This window comes from Centrocercus urophasianus, unplaced genomic scaffold, assembly GCF_019232065.1.
Source record: "Centrocercus urophasianus isolate 14NV4802_14NV808 unplaced genomic scaffold, USGS_Curo_1.0 seq_10, whole genome shotgun sequence".
In the NCBI taxonomy this organism is placed as follows: domain Eukaryota; kingdom Metazoa; phylum Chordata; class Aves; order Galliformes; family Phasianidae; genus Centrocercus; species Centrocercus urophasianus.
In genome coordinates, this window is record NW_024884142.1 from 85,357,849 (window position 1) to 85,372,075 (window position 14,227).

General features: G+C 43.1%; 2 protein-coding genes across 2 annotated transcripts; one reads left to right on the top strand and one right to left on the bottom strand.

Annotated features, from left to right (window-relative positions):
- Window positions 1-618: 618 nt before the first annotated feature.
- On the bottom strand, window positions 619-1,023 carry PFN3 (profilin 3). Its single transcript, XM_042817921.1, has one exon. The coding sequence runs from the start codon at window positions 1,021-1,023 to the stop codon at window positions 619-621; it is 405 nt and encodes a 134-aa protein (XP_042673855.1).
- Window positions 1,024-2,639: 1,616 nt separating this feature from the next.
- LOC122158649 (mitochondrial amidoxime reducing component 2-like) lies at window positions 2,640-10,701 on the top strand. The gene is made up of 7 exons (XM_042815468.1): window positions 2,640-2,905; window positions 2,986-3,159; window positions 6,344-6,506; window positions 6,834-6,974; window positions 8,014-8,075; window positions 8,166-8,237; window positions 8,753-10,701. The coding sequence occupies exons 1-7, from the start codon at window positions 2,640-2,642 to the stop codon at window positions 8,877-8,879; spliced, it is 1,005 nt and encodes a 334-aa protein (XP_042671402.1). The 3' UTR covers window positions 8,880-10,701.
- The last annotated feature ends 3,526 nt before the right edge of the window (window positions 10,702-14,227 follow it).

A 14,227-nucleotide genomic window follows, 5' to 3' on the forward strand; every position in this document is an offset into this window, starting at 1 on the left:
TCCTAACCTGGTTTGTGTTTTTCTGGTTTTGTTTTTTTTTCCCCTCATTACTTCTGTTAATTTGTTTTGATTCATGCTTGTACGTACTGTTCACAGGACAAGTGTTTACAAATTAGACAGTCATTAGTGTTGTCGAACATTTGCTAATACATCAGATGCCTGGTTTCTTTACAGCATTTTACTGCTCTTTGTAGGTGTGGCTGCAGATTAAAGATTTCTCTGTGAGTTTAATTAAACTACCAAATATTGACTCTGTGTTAAATTAGAAGATGAATGGCTATCAAGGGGCATGCAAATTCACTCTGTCTTCAGCAGGGCTGGCTCTCTTTTCATGTCTGGGGCAGCTTTATCAACTTCTTCACGAGTCATTATTTTAGATTCATTAAATTATATTTAACGATTTGAAGATGATGGGGATGGGGAAGCGGCACTCCTGCACTGAAGCTTCTCAGGCAGAGTGAATGTCCCCGTACTGCTGCTCTCCTAACATCCCCCTACCTGAAAGAAGTAGGCAAAGGCATATGCAAGAAAACCAGGCTTATTTCCTTTCTCTGCGAAAGCTATGACAATGCCACCATATTCTGATGGAAGATTTCTGTCTCTCTGGTGCCAGTTGCCTCATAGTGTCATGCCAACAATCATGTCATGGATCTTCTGATTGAGGACTCCTCCATGGACTCCTCTGTTGCCCATGAGGAAGATCAGAGCTTTGGGGGTCCTGCCTATACAGATGGATCTGCTGTCACCACCTTTGCTTCTGACATCCATCACGTTGTCTCCTTCTACCAGCAGGCTGTCACGAATCACACTGCATTTCTTCCCTGCGATGGTGATTCCAGTCATCAGGAACGTTTTCCTATCCTGGCCTGTGATCAAGTCCACTTCATAAGGTGAGACAGCTGACAGCAGCCCTCCTGGCTTGGTTGCCCACACGCACTTGTTGTCAGAGAGGCCCACAATGGCCACATCATCAATGTTCCTGTCACTCAGGATGCAGTCAATGTAATACTTCCAGCAGTTCATAGTGGCAGGGCTGCATAAATCTCTCAGAAATGCAAAGCACTGACCCTCCTTGCTTTTTGGTCTTGCCTCAGTCTTGGCAAGCTGATCCTAAAAACGTTGGTTTGTGAGCCTGAGCAGGGAAGCCAGAGGAACCAATGTAGCAGGCTCCAACTTTGCCCTGACCAGAGACCCTGGAAGTTGACAGAAGGTTCCACGATGTCAGCAGCCACAAGCAGTATTATGATGTTGCACCTGCCTAGCACAAAGGCCCCATGGAGTGCCATTAATGAGGCTTTCTAATCAGGTGCCCACAAGAAGGAAGCCCTGACATGGGGTCTCACCTAGCTGGCACCCAGCAGCAGCTGCAGGCATACATCTGTCACGACCTGACTCCAGACTGCCCTGGGTAGTGTACAAAGGTCACAGAGTTCAAGATTCTATCAGGTAAATTAAGGTGAAATGACACCAAGCAATCGGTTAACACTTTTACTCAAAGAAAGAGAAGCTTCAAGTTTGCCTGGGAAAAATGGTTATTGGTACTAGATAAGAAATGCCCTATTAGCAATGAGCTATGATGCCTTTGCATTATGTTCTCCCTGAGTACAAACTCAGTTATTCATAATGTTCCAGAAATGGGTCTGGGTCTTGGGTGGTTGTCAGGCCCCATCTAATGTTGTGATCAAAGTATGGCCCTATTCCTGTGCAAGTGCTGTTCAATTCTTACAATACTCTGGAAATGGGTTGGTGGTTCAGAGGGGCTTCAGGAGGTCTCACTCTCCCCCTGTGCAAATGACAGCAAGATGACTCCTTGGTGCGCAGGCATAGTTTATGAGATGTCTCTCCCCTACTAAGTTTGCCTGTTGTAATTCAGCCGGTCTTGTGTAGTCATCCCAAGATAAGAAAATCAGCCTGGAGGGATACCTCACCTTTGCAAAGCTCCCCCTTCCAACCGCTCCTTATTTCACAGAATCATCAAGGTTGGAAAGACCACTGAGTTCACCTTGTCCAACCATCAACGCATCCCCACCATGCCCACTAACCGTGGCCCACTGACTGTTGCCCTCAGTGCCACATCCCCATGTTTCCTGAACACCTCCAGGAGCGGTGACTCCACCACCTCCCAGGGCAGCCTGTGCCACTGCGTCACCACTCTTTCAGAGACATTTTTTCCCAGTACTCAATCTGAACCTCTGCTGGCGCAGCTTGAGGCCATTCCCTCTCATCTTGTAGCTGCTGCCCAGGAGAAGAGGCCAAACCTCTTCACCACAACCTCCTTTCAGTTGTAAAGATGGACAGGGTCTCCCCTGAGCCTCCTTTCTCCGGAGTGAACAATCCCGGTTCCTTCAGTCGCTTTCAATATGACTGGAGCTTCGGACCCCTCACAGCTTTGTTGCCCTTCTCTGGCCACGCTCCAGGGCCTCAGTGTGTTTCTCTGCTTCCAGGCAGCAGCAACAGGACAAGAAATAATGGCCCTAAGTTGTACCAGGGAAGGCTCAGGTTGGGTATTCGAAAAAACTTATTCTCAGAAAGACCGACGGCGCAGCGCGTCCCCGTCCCTGCGCCCCCCGAACCGGAAGGGGGCGGCCCCGACCCGCCTTCCTGCCCGCGCCGTCCGCTCCGCGCGGCGCTCGGTCGCCATGATGGGGGCGCAGGGTCTGGTGCTGTCGGCGCCGCGGGGCTGGCTGTGGGCGGCGGCGGCGGTAGCGGCGCTGGGCGTCCTGCTCGGGGCCTGGCGCTGGACCCGAGGGAGAGCCGCGGGGCGCCGCCGCCGCCCGGGCCGGCTGCAGCGGGTGGGCACGGTGTCCAGCCTGTTCGTGTACCCCGTAAAGTCGTGCCAGGGGGTGGCGGTGCAGCGGGCGCGGGTGACGCCGATGGGGCTGCAGAGCGGGGAGATGCGGGACAGGTAGGGCAGCCCTGCGCGGAGCTGCGGCGGGGATCTCCGCGCCGGGCATCGCGTGTTCAGCCTCGCTCCGTATCGTTCAGGTTTTGGCTCGTGGTCAAGGAGGACGGGCACATGGTCACTGCTCGTCAGGAGCCGCGTCTCGTCCTCATCTCTACCGGCTGTGAAAATGGTTACCTGACCCTGAGCGCCCAGGGGATGAAGAAGCTGTGTCTGCCCGTGAAGCTGCCCCGCAAAAACCCGGTGCAGAACTGCAGGTATGGGAGGGGGGGCACCGCCCGGGATCCCCTTGTTCCTCCCTGCTGTCTGCCTGCTGTACTGTGCCTCGCTCGCATGCTTCACGGCCGGGCGATGGTTGGCATTTTGAGTGGAATTGGCAGGTGAAATTCTCTTACTATTATGCGAAAGGCCGGGATTGATGGTAACAAAAAGGTCCGCTTCTGATGTGATAAACAGTAGTGGAGGAAAGTCTCAGGTAAGATAGCCTAGCGTTCAAAGACTAAGTTGTGCGCTTTAGTCTTTGGACCATGTGTAGTTTGCTTGTTCGTGTTTGCTTGCCTGTTCTCACGTGGGTGAGTGGTTGTATCTCAGCGCCTCAGTCCTGCGTTTCCTGGTCACTGCCACTGTGTGCATCAGCAGTTTGGGGTTCAGGTCCGTGCCCCCTCACAAAGCTGTTTCAGGTGAACTGCTTACAGGCAGCCATCTCGTTCTTAAAATCAACCATCATGAAGATTGGAAAAGAACCTCTGAGATCATCAATCCAACTGTCCCCCTACCACCAATACTGCTCTCTGTCCACATCCCTGTGCCACATCTCCACGTTTCTTGAACCCCTCAGGGACATTGACTCCTCCACCTCTGGGCAGCCTGTGCCACTGCCTCACTGCTCTTCCTGAGAAAAAAGTTCGTCCTAAGATTTATCCTTGTGCCTGCAGTCATGTGGGATGGGTTTGCCCTGGTTATTTCTCTTCACGTATTGAAATCTGTGCTGGGGAATGGGAGAGGGAAGCAGAATATCCCTATTAGAATATCAATTCATACCTAAGGTTACTTAGTAACTGTACTCTGTGTTAGTTCTTGCAGAGATACCGCTTAGTTTTGTTAGTTTGGGTAGCGCAGAAGGTTAGTGTGCCAACTGGTACAATTAAAACTAAGTGCTGGAAAAGAACTCTATTTGCTTTTAATATAAATCAGTTGCTATGATGGCCCCTGATTAGCACAGCTCAGTAGCTCTGTAAATACAAAGGAGGAGAGAGTTACAGATGTTAAGGTTTCTCACAGAGAAATAGGGCAGTATATTAAAAATCAGTCTGTACAGTCTATATGTTAGCCAATGAGACACGTATCAGAAATGTACACTATTTTCAGTAGGTTATTTTCAAATTGTTGTGCTGTTAGAAGAAGATTTAAATAGACTAAGTGCATTTCCGTGATGAAAAATTATCTTAGACTTTGCAATTTTAGATCTCAGGAATTTAATTTTCTCTCAGGTCCTCTTTCTTTAGTTTGATAAACCTTTGCACTCCATGGCTTTAAAATTGCTAGATTTTTGGGAGAGTAAATAAGCAGAAGTTAGATGCAGGTAAATGGACTATGAACATTATAAAGTTTCTGGTGGTGCCATAGATATAAAATTAGCAGTACCTTGCCTAGTTCTTTTCAAGACAAGTCCTGAGGTTTTGCATGATGTTGCTGCTTTTGTGCTCCAGGCTGGCTGATTTGATCATTAAGAGTGAGGTTTGGGGACAGTAATATATTCGGCAAATGAAGATCTGATTTTTGATCCCAGATTTTTCCCTTCCAGCCTGTGAATGGGAGTTTTTGCTTTGCTGCACCACACAACCTGCGGGCAAGGAGAGCATGGTGCCTTCAGATCAGTGCTGGCTCATGCCCAGTAGTAGGTGGGAACCAACAATGCAATATTGCATCTGGCTGCAAAAGGCTGTGTAGGTCTGCACACACAAATTGAACACACACAAATAAATTTGGGGTGTTTCTGAAAAGAAAGTAAGCAAGCAGGAGTGGTTTGTTATTGGTTAGTTTTGCAGGGGTGGTTTGTGTGAGTGAAAAGAAATTGATCTTTTTGGCAGCAGAAGCCCATTGCTGGCTGTCGTTTCCTGGAGCTCTGAGCCTTCCCATGGGTGTTTGTGAGGTCCTGGCAGCAGGAATGGGCTCCGAGGAGCTCGGTAGGATTAGATGAGCTGCCTGAGCATCTGCATGCATAAAGCTATGTAGCATGCTGTTGCAAGGGTAGAAAAAACTGCAGAGCATTTGTGTCAACAGTAGTAAAACAATTCATGACTGTTGCTGGAATTTATGTACTGAGTTGAGGTTTACCTTGTCCTGTGAGGAAAGTGTTTCTTGCATAAATTTGTTTTAAATTCTGCTGCTGGTGGCTTTTTATGCCCGATGGACTTTGCTTCCATTATAAATGTTTAACCTCTCCTAGCATCTGGAATAGCTCAGTATCTTAAATTTGAGCTTTGCTTGTTGAATTAGTTGCCTGTTGCGAGATCTCACTGGGGGGAGACCATGCCAGCGGCCTCATAAAAGGCTGGCATGTGTCCTTTTGTTGTTGTGCCTAATGTGGTGAGGGGAGCAAAGCCATCTTCCAGAGACTTCTTGGGAGACAGATCGTTTTTGGGAAAGGGTCCCATTGAAAACAGTGGTTGAAGTTTGCATTGTACTTCCTGCTCCACTTCGAGCTGACAGGCTGATTCTCAGGTGGTCTGGATGTAGTGTGTGATTTGATTTTGCTGATTTTTTTAATTTTATTTTTATTTTTTGGTGGAGTGTGTAAATACCAGCTTCTGACAAACTGTTTTGCAGCCCCTACTCTTTCATAGTTAAAATACATACGGCGTATGCAAATTTATTGATGTCAGAATGCAGTGGGAAGAGATCCATAGGTGGCAGAGTTTTACTCAGCTTTGGGTAAACTTTACAGCACTAAAACATGAAGGAAAACATCCTTAACAATCAGAGACAATATCTGCAAGTTCTAATTTCAGTAATTAACCACATCCTTCAAAATGCCACTCATCAAATTCATTACCTGTCAGTCAGTTTTTGGTAGAGATCTTTTGGTGTTGGTCATAGGTAAATGTAATAAAATACTTGTTTTCCCCACTTGAGAATAGACAGACAGGTTTGTTACTGGTTGCTGTGTTACAGTCAGCCCTGGGCATCTAAACTCTTTGCGGCTTGTTCTTTTACCAGCTGATATTGTCCAGCCACGTCTGTGTTACTCAGCTTCCTACAAGAAGATTGCACACTGGATATGATCCTCATGCCAAATTCAGCAAGCTTCCACCTTGTTAATTCAAGTGGTTTATTACCTGCGTCTAGCTACTGCTGTTAAAATGCTTACTTTTGAATAGCGACAGTGCTTGAGCCCTTGGCTTTCCAGCTAACTTGCTAATATGCCTTGTGATCCCTTAGGGTGTTTGGATTGGATATTCAAGGCAGGGACTGTGGTGATGAAGTGGCTCAGTGGATCACCACGTTCCTGAATTCAGAGCCATATCGGCTAGTGCACTTCGAGCCTTCCATGGTGCCAAGAAAGTCAAAGGACGTAATAAACCTTTTCCGAACCACTGACGAGGTAATTAATGCTCTTGTTTCCTCCTTAAGCCACTCATGCTTGCACAGTTCTTGTGACAGCTGCTGTAATTTCAGCTTAATTCTATTAATAGAAGTTTAATTTTACAGTTTGAGCAAATGAAAGTTGTAGCAATTTCTGAAATTGCAAGTGAAGTAACTGCCTTTTTTCTAACTTCATTCCACCAAAACTAAAATCTGAATACAGCATCTTAATACTGCCAGGCAGATAAATGGCCTCTTGTTGCAACATATCAGTGTGTAACTTATCTTTTGCCATTTACTCCCATGCTCCTACAGCTTGACAATTTGTTTGTGTTTGTTTTTGTAGGTTGCCTATCCTGACTGTAGCCCAGTGTTGATCATCTCAGAAGCTTCCTTGGAAGACTTAAATACCAGATTGGAGAAGAAAGTTAAGATACAGAACTTCAGACCGAATATTTTTGTGTCAGATTGCAGTGCTTTTGAGGAGGTAAAATAGATCTGAAATGTTTTTTTGAAGTCTTGGATATGTTTTTCTTCTTCAACTCAATTTCCTTGGGATGTGGTGCCAACATGGATGAGGAAAGCTGCTGTTCTGCGATGTACAGCTGGATTCCAGAGAGATACTGCTTCTTCTTGCTTGAATCCATGTGAATCATTGAGGGGAGGTGACAAGTCTGTGAATACCTAATTAGCTTAGCAAAGGATGACATCAGTGTATTTAAGTGACAGTTTACTATTAGAGTTCGCCTTTAAGTGTGAAGCAAAGAAAGCTGTGCATGCTGTAATTGATCAGATTATCAGTGTACATTAACAATTTGCAAAATTGTGAATGCAGTGTTTTATAGCTCTTGGCACAAGAGTAAAACTGGCCCTTGTTATTCTGCAGTACCATCACTACATCTCTGCCTGCGTTCTGGTGGTTCAAAAAGTACTGTTTATGAAGGTATCTGGTGGAATTGGTACCTGTCAATGAATCCAGGGGTTTCAGCAATTGACTCAAACGCCTCAGCAGAACTGTTGTCTTGGGAAAGTTTTTTTTCTTGGAAAAAAAGGTCATCTGGAGCCTAAAAAGCAGAAATTCAGCAGACCACCAGCTTTGAGTAGGAAGTAAACTATACCCTGCTAGGGTGGATAATAGGTGCCATAGCAAAGTTGAAGCTCCAATTAAAAACTCAGTCAACAGCCGTATTTTTTTTTGTAAATAGGTTTCTGACCATGTATGGGGCCTGACTTCTGTAATAAGTCTTTTGACTGGATACAACCACCAAAGACCCCGTACCAGAGTCCCAAATTAACACAGTGCATCTGTGATATTAGACTTTAACACACATAGCAATCCTAGGAATAGATGGCAGTTGGTAGAAATTGGATGAATATTCACATATCGAAACATATCTGTATGCTTTCAGTCATGGGGATGTGTGCTCTTAAAGATGGTTATCTGGAGTGGTACTGCCTGTTCAAGGGGTGACTGGTGGGACTGGTTGTGCGTGGTGCATCTTATCTGTGTATAAACCTTTCCTCAGGACAACTGGGAGGACGTTCTTATTGGTGACGTGGAGATGAAAGGGACAGTGTGCTGTGGAAGGTAAGCATTTGAGAGTGTTGCTTTACATAAAGGTATAAAGATTTATAGTAAAAAAAAAAGTGAATGATTTGATGCTGTTTGTCATTGCAGGTGTATTTTAACGACTGTTGACCCAGACACTGGAGTTCTGGACAGGAAAGAGCCTCTGGAAACATTGAAAAGGTTTAAAAATACCAGTGTGTTTCAGGGTGTGTGATTGGATTTAGGCTAGATCCCAACACATGCTAGGCTGATGTTTTAAAAGTGGTTTTAAGGATGTGTGGGATGTAATAATGCAAAGATCTGTGTTTATTGGCTTCCGTTCTATTTTATGCAATACTGCGTGGTAAGAAAATTCAGGAAGTTCTCTCTTCTTTCTTGCAAACTTTATATTCGCTGCTCTTTCATCAGTGCTAGAATGAATGCTTGATGTGACAGATATTTAAGGTATTTTAAAGGTTTGATTTTTGCAGCTTTAGCATGTCTTCTTTAAATTATCTTCTGTGTATGTGGTAAATGTATGAATGTGTGAGTGCAGTCAGATTCTCTCTCTCTGTCTGAAGTGCTTAGTTATAGTGCTTGTTTAGTTTGTAGTCTAGTATGGTGGTCCAAACATCATATGTCCTCTCTGCCACCACTGCTTTTTGATGTTTAGGGTATGCTTCCACTGCTTCTAAGGAAGTGTTCTCTCTTTGCAGTTATCGCCTGTGTGATCCATCAGAGCGGCACATATACAAATCCAGCCCTCTCTTTGGAAAATACTTTGCTATTGACAAAACTGGAACAATTCAGGTTGGAGACCCTGTGTACAAGATGATCGAGTAATGGCAAACGTTTTTGTCAGATGACTTTTCACTTAGATGTGTAAATTGCTCATCTGCAAACACGGTCACTGATGGAAATTTGTACTTTTTTCTTATTCCTTTTCAATGCTGTATTTCTTTGTAGGGTGCAGGCTGTCTTTTGAAGCTATGAACTTTCAATCATTTTAGATCTTATCAAACAGCATGCATGTAGCAGCTGAGTCTTTAGTTTTTGTCAGAGTGTCATAGAAGAAATTCTATGATAGGATAAACTTCACAGCACTACTGCGGGTTTCGCACCTCCAAGAATTTTACATTGAGCCTAACATCAGAATCCAAACTAATTTTCATGTACTTTGCTTCATGTAATAGATGCCTTCAGTGCCTATGAAGAACTTTTACCCTTACTGTTATTCATTTAGTTCTTTCCTTCCTTCTCTAACCAAATGCCAGGAATTTGTATGAAGCTGATGATTATACTATCTATTATGTTTTATACTGCACAAAACTGACAGGGATGTGATGCAGAGGGAATGAACTCTGGATGGTATTGGTAATATTTTTTCTTTAAATGTAGCTTAATCATGAAAATGAAAAAGTCCAGGTCATCGTGAAGAAATCCAAGCCTGTCATCTTTTGAATGCTTGGCTGCCTGATGCTTTGTTATGAATTGCTAGATCTGGAAAGGCTGTTGAACTAGCTGAAAAGAGGAGTAATTAAATGTGAAGGTCAAGTAATGATTCAGTTTTGTGTTTATATTTGTTGTATTCTGCTGTGAATATGAGATTGGAATTTTGCTGCATGTTCACAGCTCAGCCCTGTAAGATGAAGATGAAGAACCCTTGTGCCTTTGTGTAAATTCAAATGGATGTATCTGGCAAGCATGAAGCAAGGATATGGGGAAGGTAGTTTTCTATTATTTGTAAGCTCAGAATTGCTCCAAATAGCCTTTATTAGCAGAGTGCTGTGTAGGTGCTTGGCTTCCCTGTGATGGATAAGTACTCAGCTGGTCTACACATCATGTATTGGTACGTAGTTATGCCTAATGCAGTGACTAGAGGGAGGAAGTGAGGGGAGAAGTGTCTTCTTCTAAATGCAAGACAGTCCTGAGGTTCACTTTAAAACAGTGTTTGTTAAAAATCCTAAATACTAGAGGCTGAAGCGTAGTGGAATTCCTAGTAGTTAGTACTATTAAGCAAAGGCAGCCTGCTGGCCTGCCAAAGCAATTAGTTGAGTGTGTCTGTTCATTAAGTCAAAGAAGTGGAATGAACGAGCTGGAATTTTGCCTCTAGCCTAGTGTACTTTTTTGTTGTTCTTTGAGCACCACTTTAGGAATTACATCACGCGTTGAATGGCATAGATTGCATTTCATTTTGTGCTGCCATTGATTGGACTAGTTTTCAAATGAGATAGTCTTGCCAGCTATCCAAACTGCATCTCTGTTCCTGTTAGGAAAATGCAATAGATCTAAAACCCTAATTTATCCCTCTCAAAGCCCCTTAGAAGAGTTTGGTTAGAATGCTAAACTGAGTATGCCCTGAGTATAACAGATTTGACAAATGATGTTTAAATCCACTATGTGGGGAGCTGAAGAGGGTAACTAATGAAGGTTGTAATATAAATATATTCCTACAAACGTTGAACTGCTGTAACTTTAGGAATTAAATTTGAATTTACTAGAGCCATTTAGGAAATTGACTGCAAAACATGTCACTCAAAATACAACATTTTTGTAATTGTGCACTTTAAGATGTTAATGCTTTTTCTAACGATAAAGAAAAAAGCTAAAGTACAAACTTCTATTGAATCCTGACTGTTTTAAGGAGTAAAATTTGTTAATCATTTTTCTTTGTTTCCATTTTTGACCTTTAACTGCTGCTGCTGTTTACTGGACTTTGCATATAATTAACTAGAGTTTGTGTAATTTTTTATTTATTTTCCCTCTTAAGTTTGGGAAATTCCAATTAATTCCAGTTAACCAGAGGAAGCCATACACATAAGAGAGCAGAATCATTGGATGTAAGTGGTCCACTACCCCAACTTCACGGCTCTAACGATCAAGATTATGAAAAAAGATTTTTACAACCACCATCTTTTCTCCACAGACATAAAAAAACGGAATATTCTGAAAGTAGGAAATTACAGTACATTCGTGTGAATACAAGAGATGCGAAATACGAAATTCCCTAAATATGAAGTCTTGTTTTAAATCATTTCTTGGGCCAGTGTAGTCTTGCAGAACTGTGAGAGTGAAGAACAGTCCTTGGCTGTAATTTCCTAATTGCTTAGGATTTGAGAGGGGTGCATTCTAAGTCAAAACTTGCCTTGAAAAAGAGGAAGAACTATGATTTTCATTTTAAGGAGGAAAAAAAGCCCTCCAGAGGCATTGTTTCACTTCATATGAGAAGAAAAGAGATTCTCTGCACTTGCTACTCCAAATAGCAAAGGTGCTTCAAAAAAAGATGGCCACAGTGTTAATTTCTAATTTCTCCTAGAAGCTTAAATTGTCTTATTCTTATTTTGAGATCTTTAAGAAACTCCCTGCACTGGGCAGATGCAGAGCTGAGGACTGCTGCATCTACAAACCTTGTTTCTTTCAGACCAAAAATTCTTAAGTGTCTCCCTGTCCTTCCCGAAACAACCAACAGCAACAAAAACTTCCAATCATTGCACCAGGAAAACAAAAAATCAACAGGAAAGAAAAGCTCACCACCAATGCACTTGCAGGCATCAAAAACATGTGCATCAGCCTTCAGCCAGAGAAGATGCAGGGTCCCTCCATCTGCTCAGCAAGATGCCAATGCTTTCCCATCAGGGAGGATCTGTTCTGGAGGAGCAGTTCTTTGATTTGTTTATTATGAAAAAAATTCCAATGGCTTGGCTCCAAGTCATAGAAAAGTTGTATTACTGATCAACAGATGGGTTTATTTACTCAGTACATGTAACTGTAACAGAGCTATATACCAGCATCTTTTTACTGAAATTGTATTTTCCTAAGATGTTTTGTCAAGGTGAGTATACTTACAAGATCATCTTCCATGGTCCTTTGAATGCCAGTGCTTGTCTTGCATTCCTCTGACCTTTCTGAGACTCAAAAATAGCTGATCATCCCACCCCAGTGAACTTACTATGTAAATAATACAGTTGATGCCAGCTACTTTTGAAGAAACTATATTTAAAGCTGTTCACTAATACCACATAATTACTGCCCTCCCTCATTCCCTTGGGATTGTTTGGCCTTTTTAAGTGGTATACTTTTGGATAAAGTAGATGTCTTTGGCATGCCCTTTCTGAAGAGTCTTCCCAGTTACTGTTTAATATATCCTCCATTAATCCAAGAGGAGAGGCCAGTGTATTTTATCTAATTAGCTAGAGGGAGCTGTCAAAGTGGATTTGGGGCTGGATTGGAAGACTTCAGGATGCATGAACTGGAAGGGGGAAGCAGGCGCACAGGTGAGTCTGGATGCAGCTGCAGTTGTACCAAGTGTATTCTAAAAAAGCTGATACAATATTCATAATTGGTGTCAGAGAGCTGGTTTGTTTTGGGTTTATTTGCAAATTGCCAGTGTGCAGTCTGCATGTTCTCCCATAAATGACAAAATCACAAAATTCTCCACAAAAGGTATTTATGGAAAAGCTATTTTCCCCCTCTCATCCCTGCCCCAAAGACTTTCTCACTTTCTTCAGCTGTCGATGTAATGTGGACGTTCCATTTCCTTCACTCTTAAACCCTTCATATATTCAGCTGTTCACAGTGTGTGTATCAGTGTGTATGTATTTCTATGTGTGCACATTTATCATTGAATGTATAAGGCAACTTCAAGTAGCATGGTTTGCATACTTTGCTTTTGCCAGGTTTCCCTGCCCCAAACAAATATCTGAAGGCATCTCAAGCTGGCAAGATAGCAATAATTTCCACTTTATTTCCATCTCTGATTGCTTACTTTTTCCCATGAGAAAATGCTTTTGAATGGCATTTAACTTGTGTAAGGGACTGGAAGCTCCATTCCTGCAAAAATGTGAAGGTTCCCTGGCTTGCTATTCTTGTTTCATTCTCACCACAACCTATTATAGATGCCTGCAAGGATTTTTTTTTTTTCTTTCCTGGAAGATTTCCACTGAAGATTGAGGCATCACTTCTGATACATTTCTGGGACTGAAAACTTGCTGGCATCAGTAAAATACAGCAAGATATTACACTAGTACAACTTGTCCCAGCCTTGGATGAAGTTGGCTCCTTGTGATAATTAGCTTTTGAAACTTCAGAACAAAGCTTTTATTTTTCTTCCCTTTATTTTCCTTTGCTTATTTTTGTCCTTCACTTCATTCTCCTGTCTTAGTAACTGGAAAACAACTTGATGTAAGGGACCTTAAGGGAAGCTTTTTCTACATGCTAAGCCTCCATCTTCCTGTTACATTTTAAGTGTACTTTGTCATACAGTGACATGTCCCTTAGAGTATCTGAGTATTTAGTCATCTTTTCTTCAGGTTCAACGTCTTTCCTACACTTGTGGTGGCCCTCCATTCAGTAGATCGTGTAGCTCTCAGGCAGCAGGATTATGTGATTGGCTATACTTACATTGAAATTAAAACATTGGCATTCAGCAGTGCCAAGAAATAACTGGCCAAAATCCTCTTTACTAACTTGTCCCAAGTGAAGTATTGTACGTGGTTATTTTCACTTTGGTTGCATCTGTGGCCAGAGCAAGGATGAGCAGCGTTGCTAAAAGCAGCCTGTGCTTTGGGGGCCATGCCCTGTGCAGACCAAAGCTATGCCAGACAGCAACAGGAGAATGACAACAAGTATGTGAAGGTTTCACACAAATGAGCTGCTTGAAAACTCTTCTTCCTGTCAGTCTGATAAGAAATAACTATGTTAGGCAAAATCTCACAAGCTACCTCTGGGAGAAAATCTAGGGTTTCTGTGTCGGGGATTAGAAACTTGTGAAAATGATGGGTGTTTTTCGTGAAGCCAGCTGGTGAAACAGGAAGCCACCTCTGAATGAGAGCTAGGAGCACTTGTACAACACCCTGGTGGCTGTCCCACCGAGGGCTTACAGCTTCTTGGTCGAGTCTGGAGCTTCCTCCACACACCAGTGGAAGGGGAGTGTTCCTTATCTTCCTTGGAGAGATGCTCTGATGGTGACAGTGTGCCCTGCCAACGCTTTGCAATCAGAAGGCAGTGGTTGGGCAGTGTTCTGGAACTGTTGGTCCTACAGGGCTGTAGAGGCAATCATGGATTCATAAAATGGTTGAGGTTGGAAAAGACCTGCAAGATCATTGCAACTCTTCTTCCTGCTTCTGGAAAAAAAACAGAATCAGAACCAAAAGAAGCAATAATACTGAGGCATATGTTATCTCTTGACATGA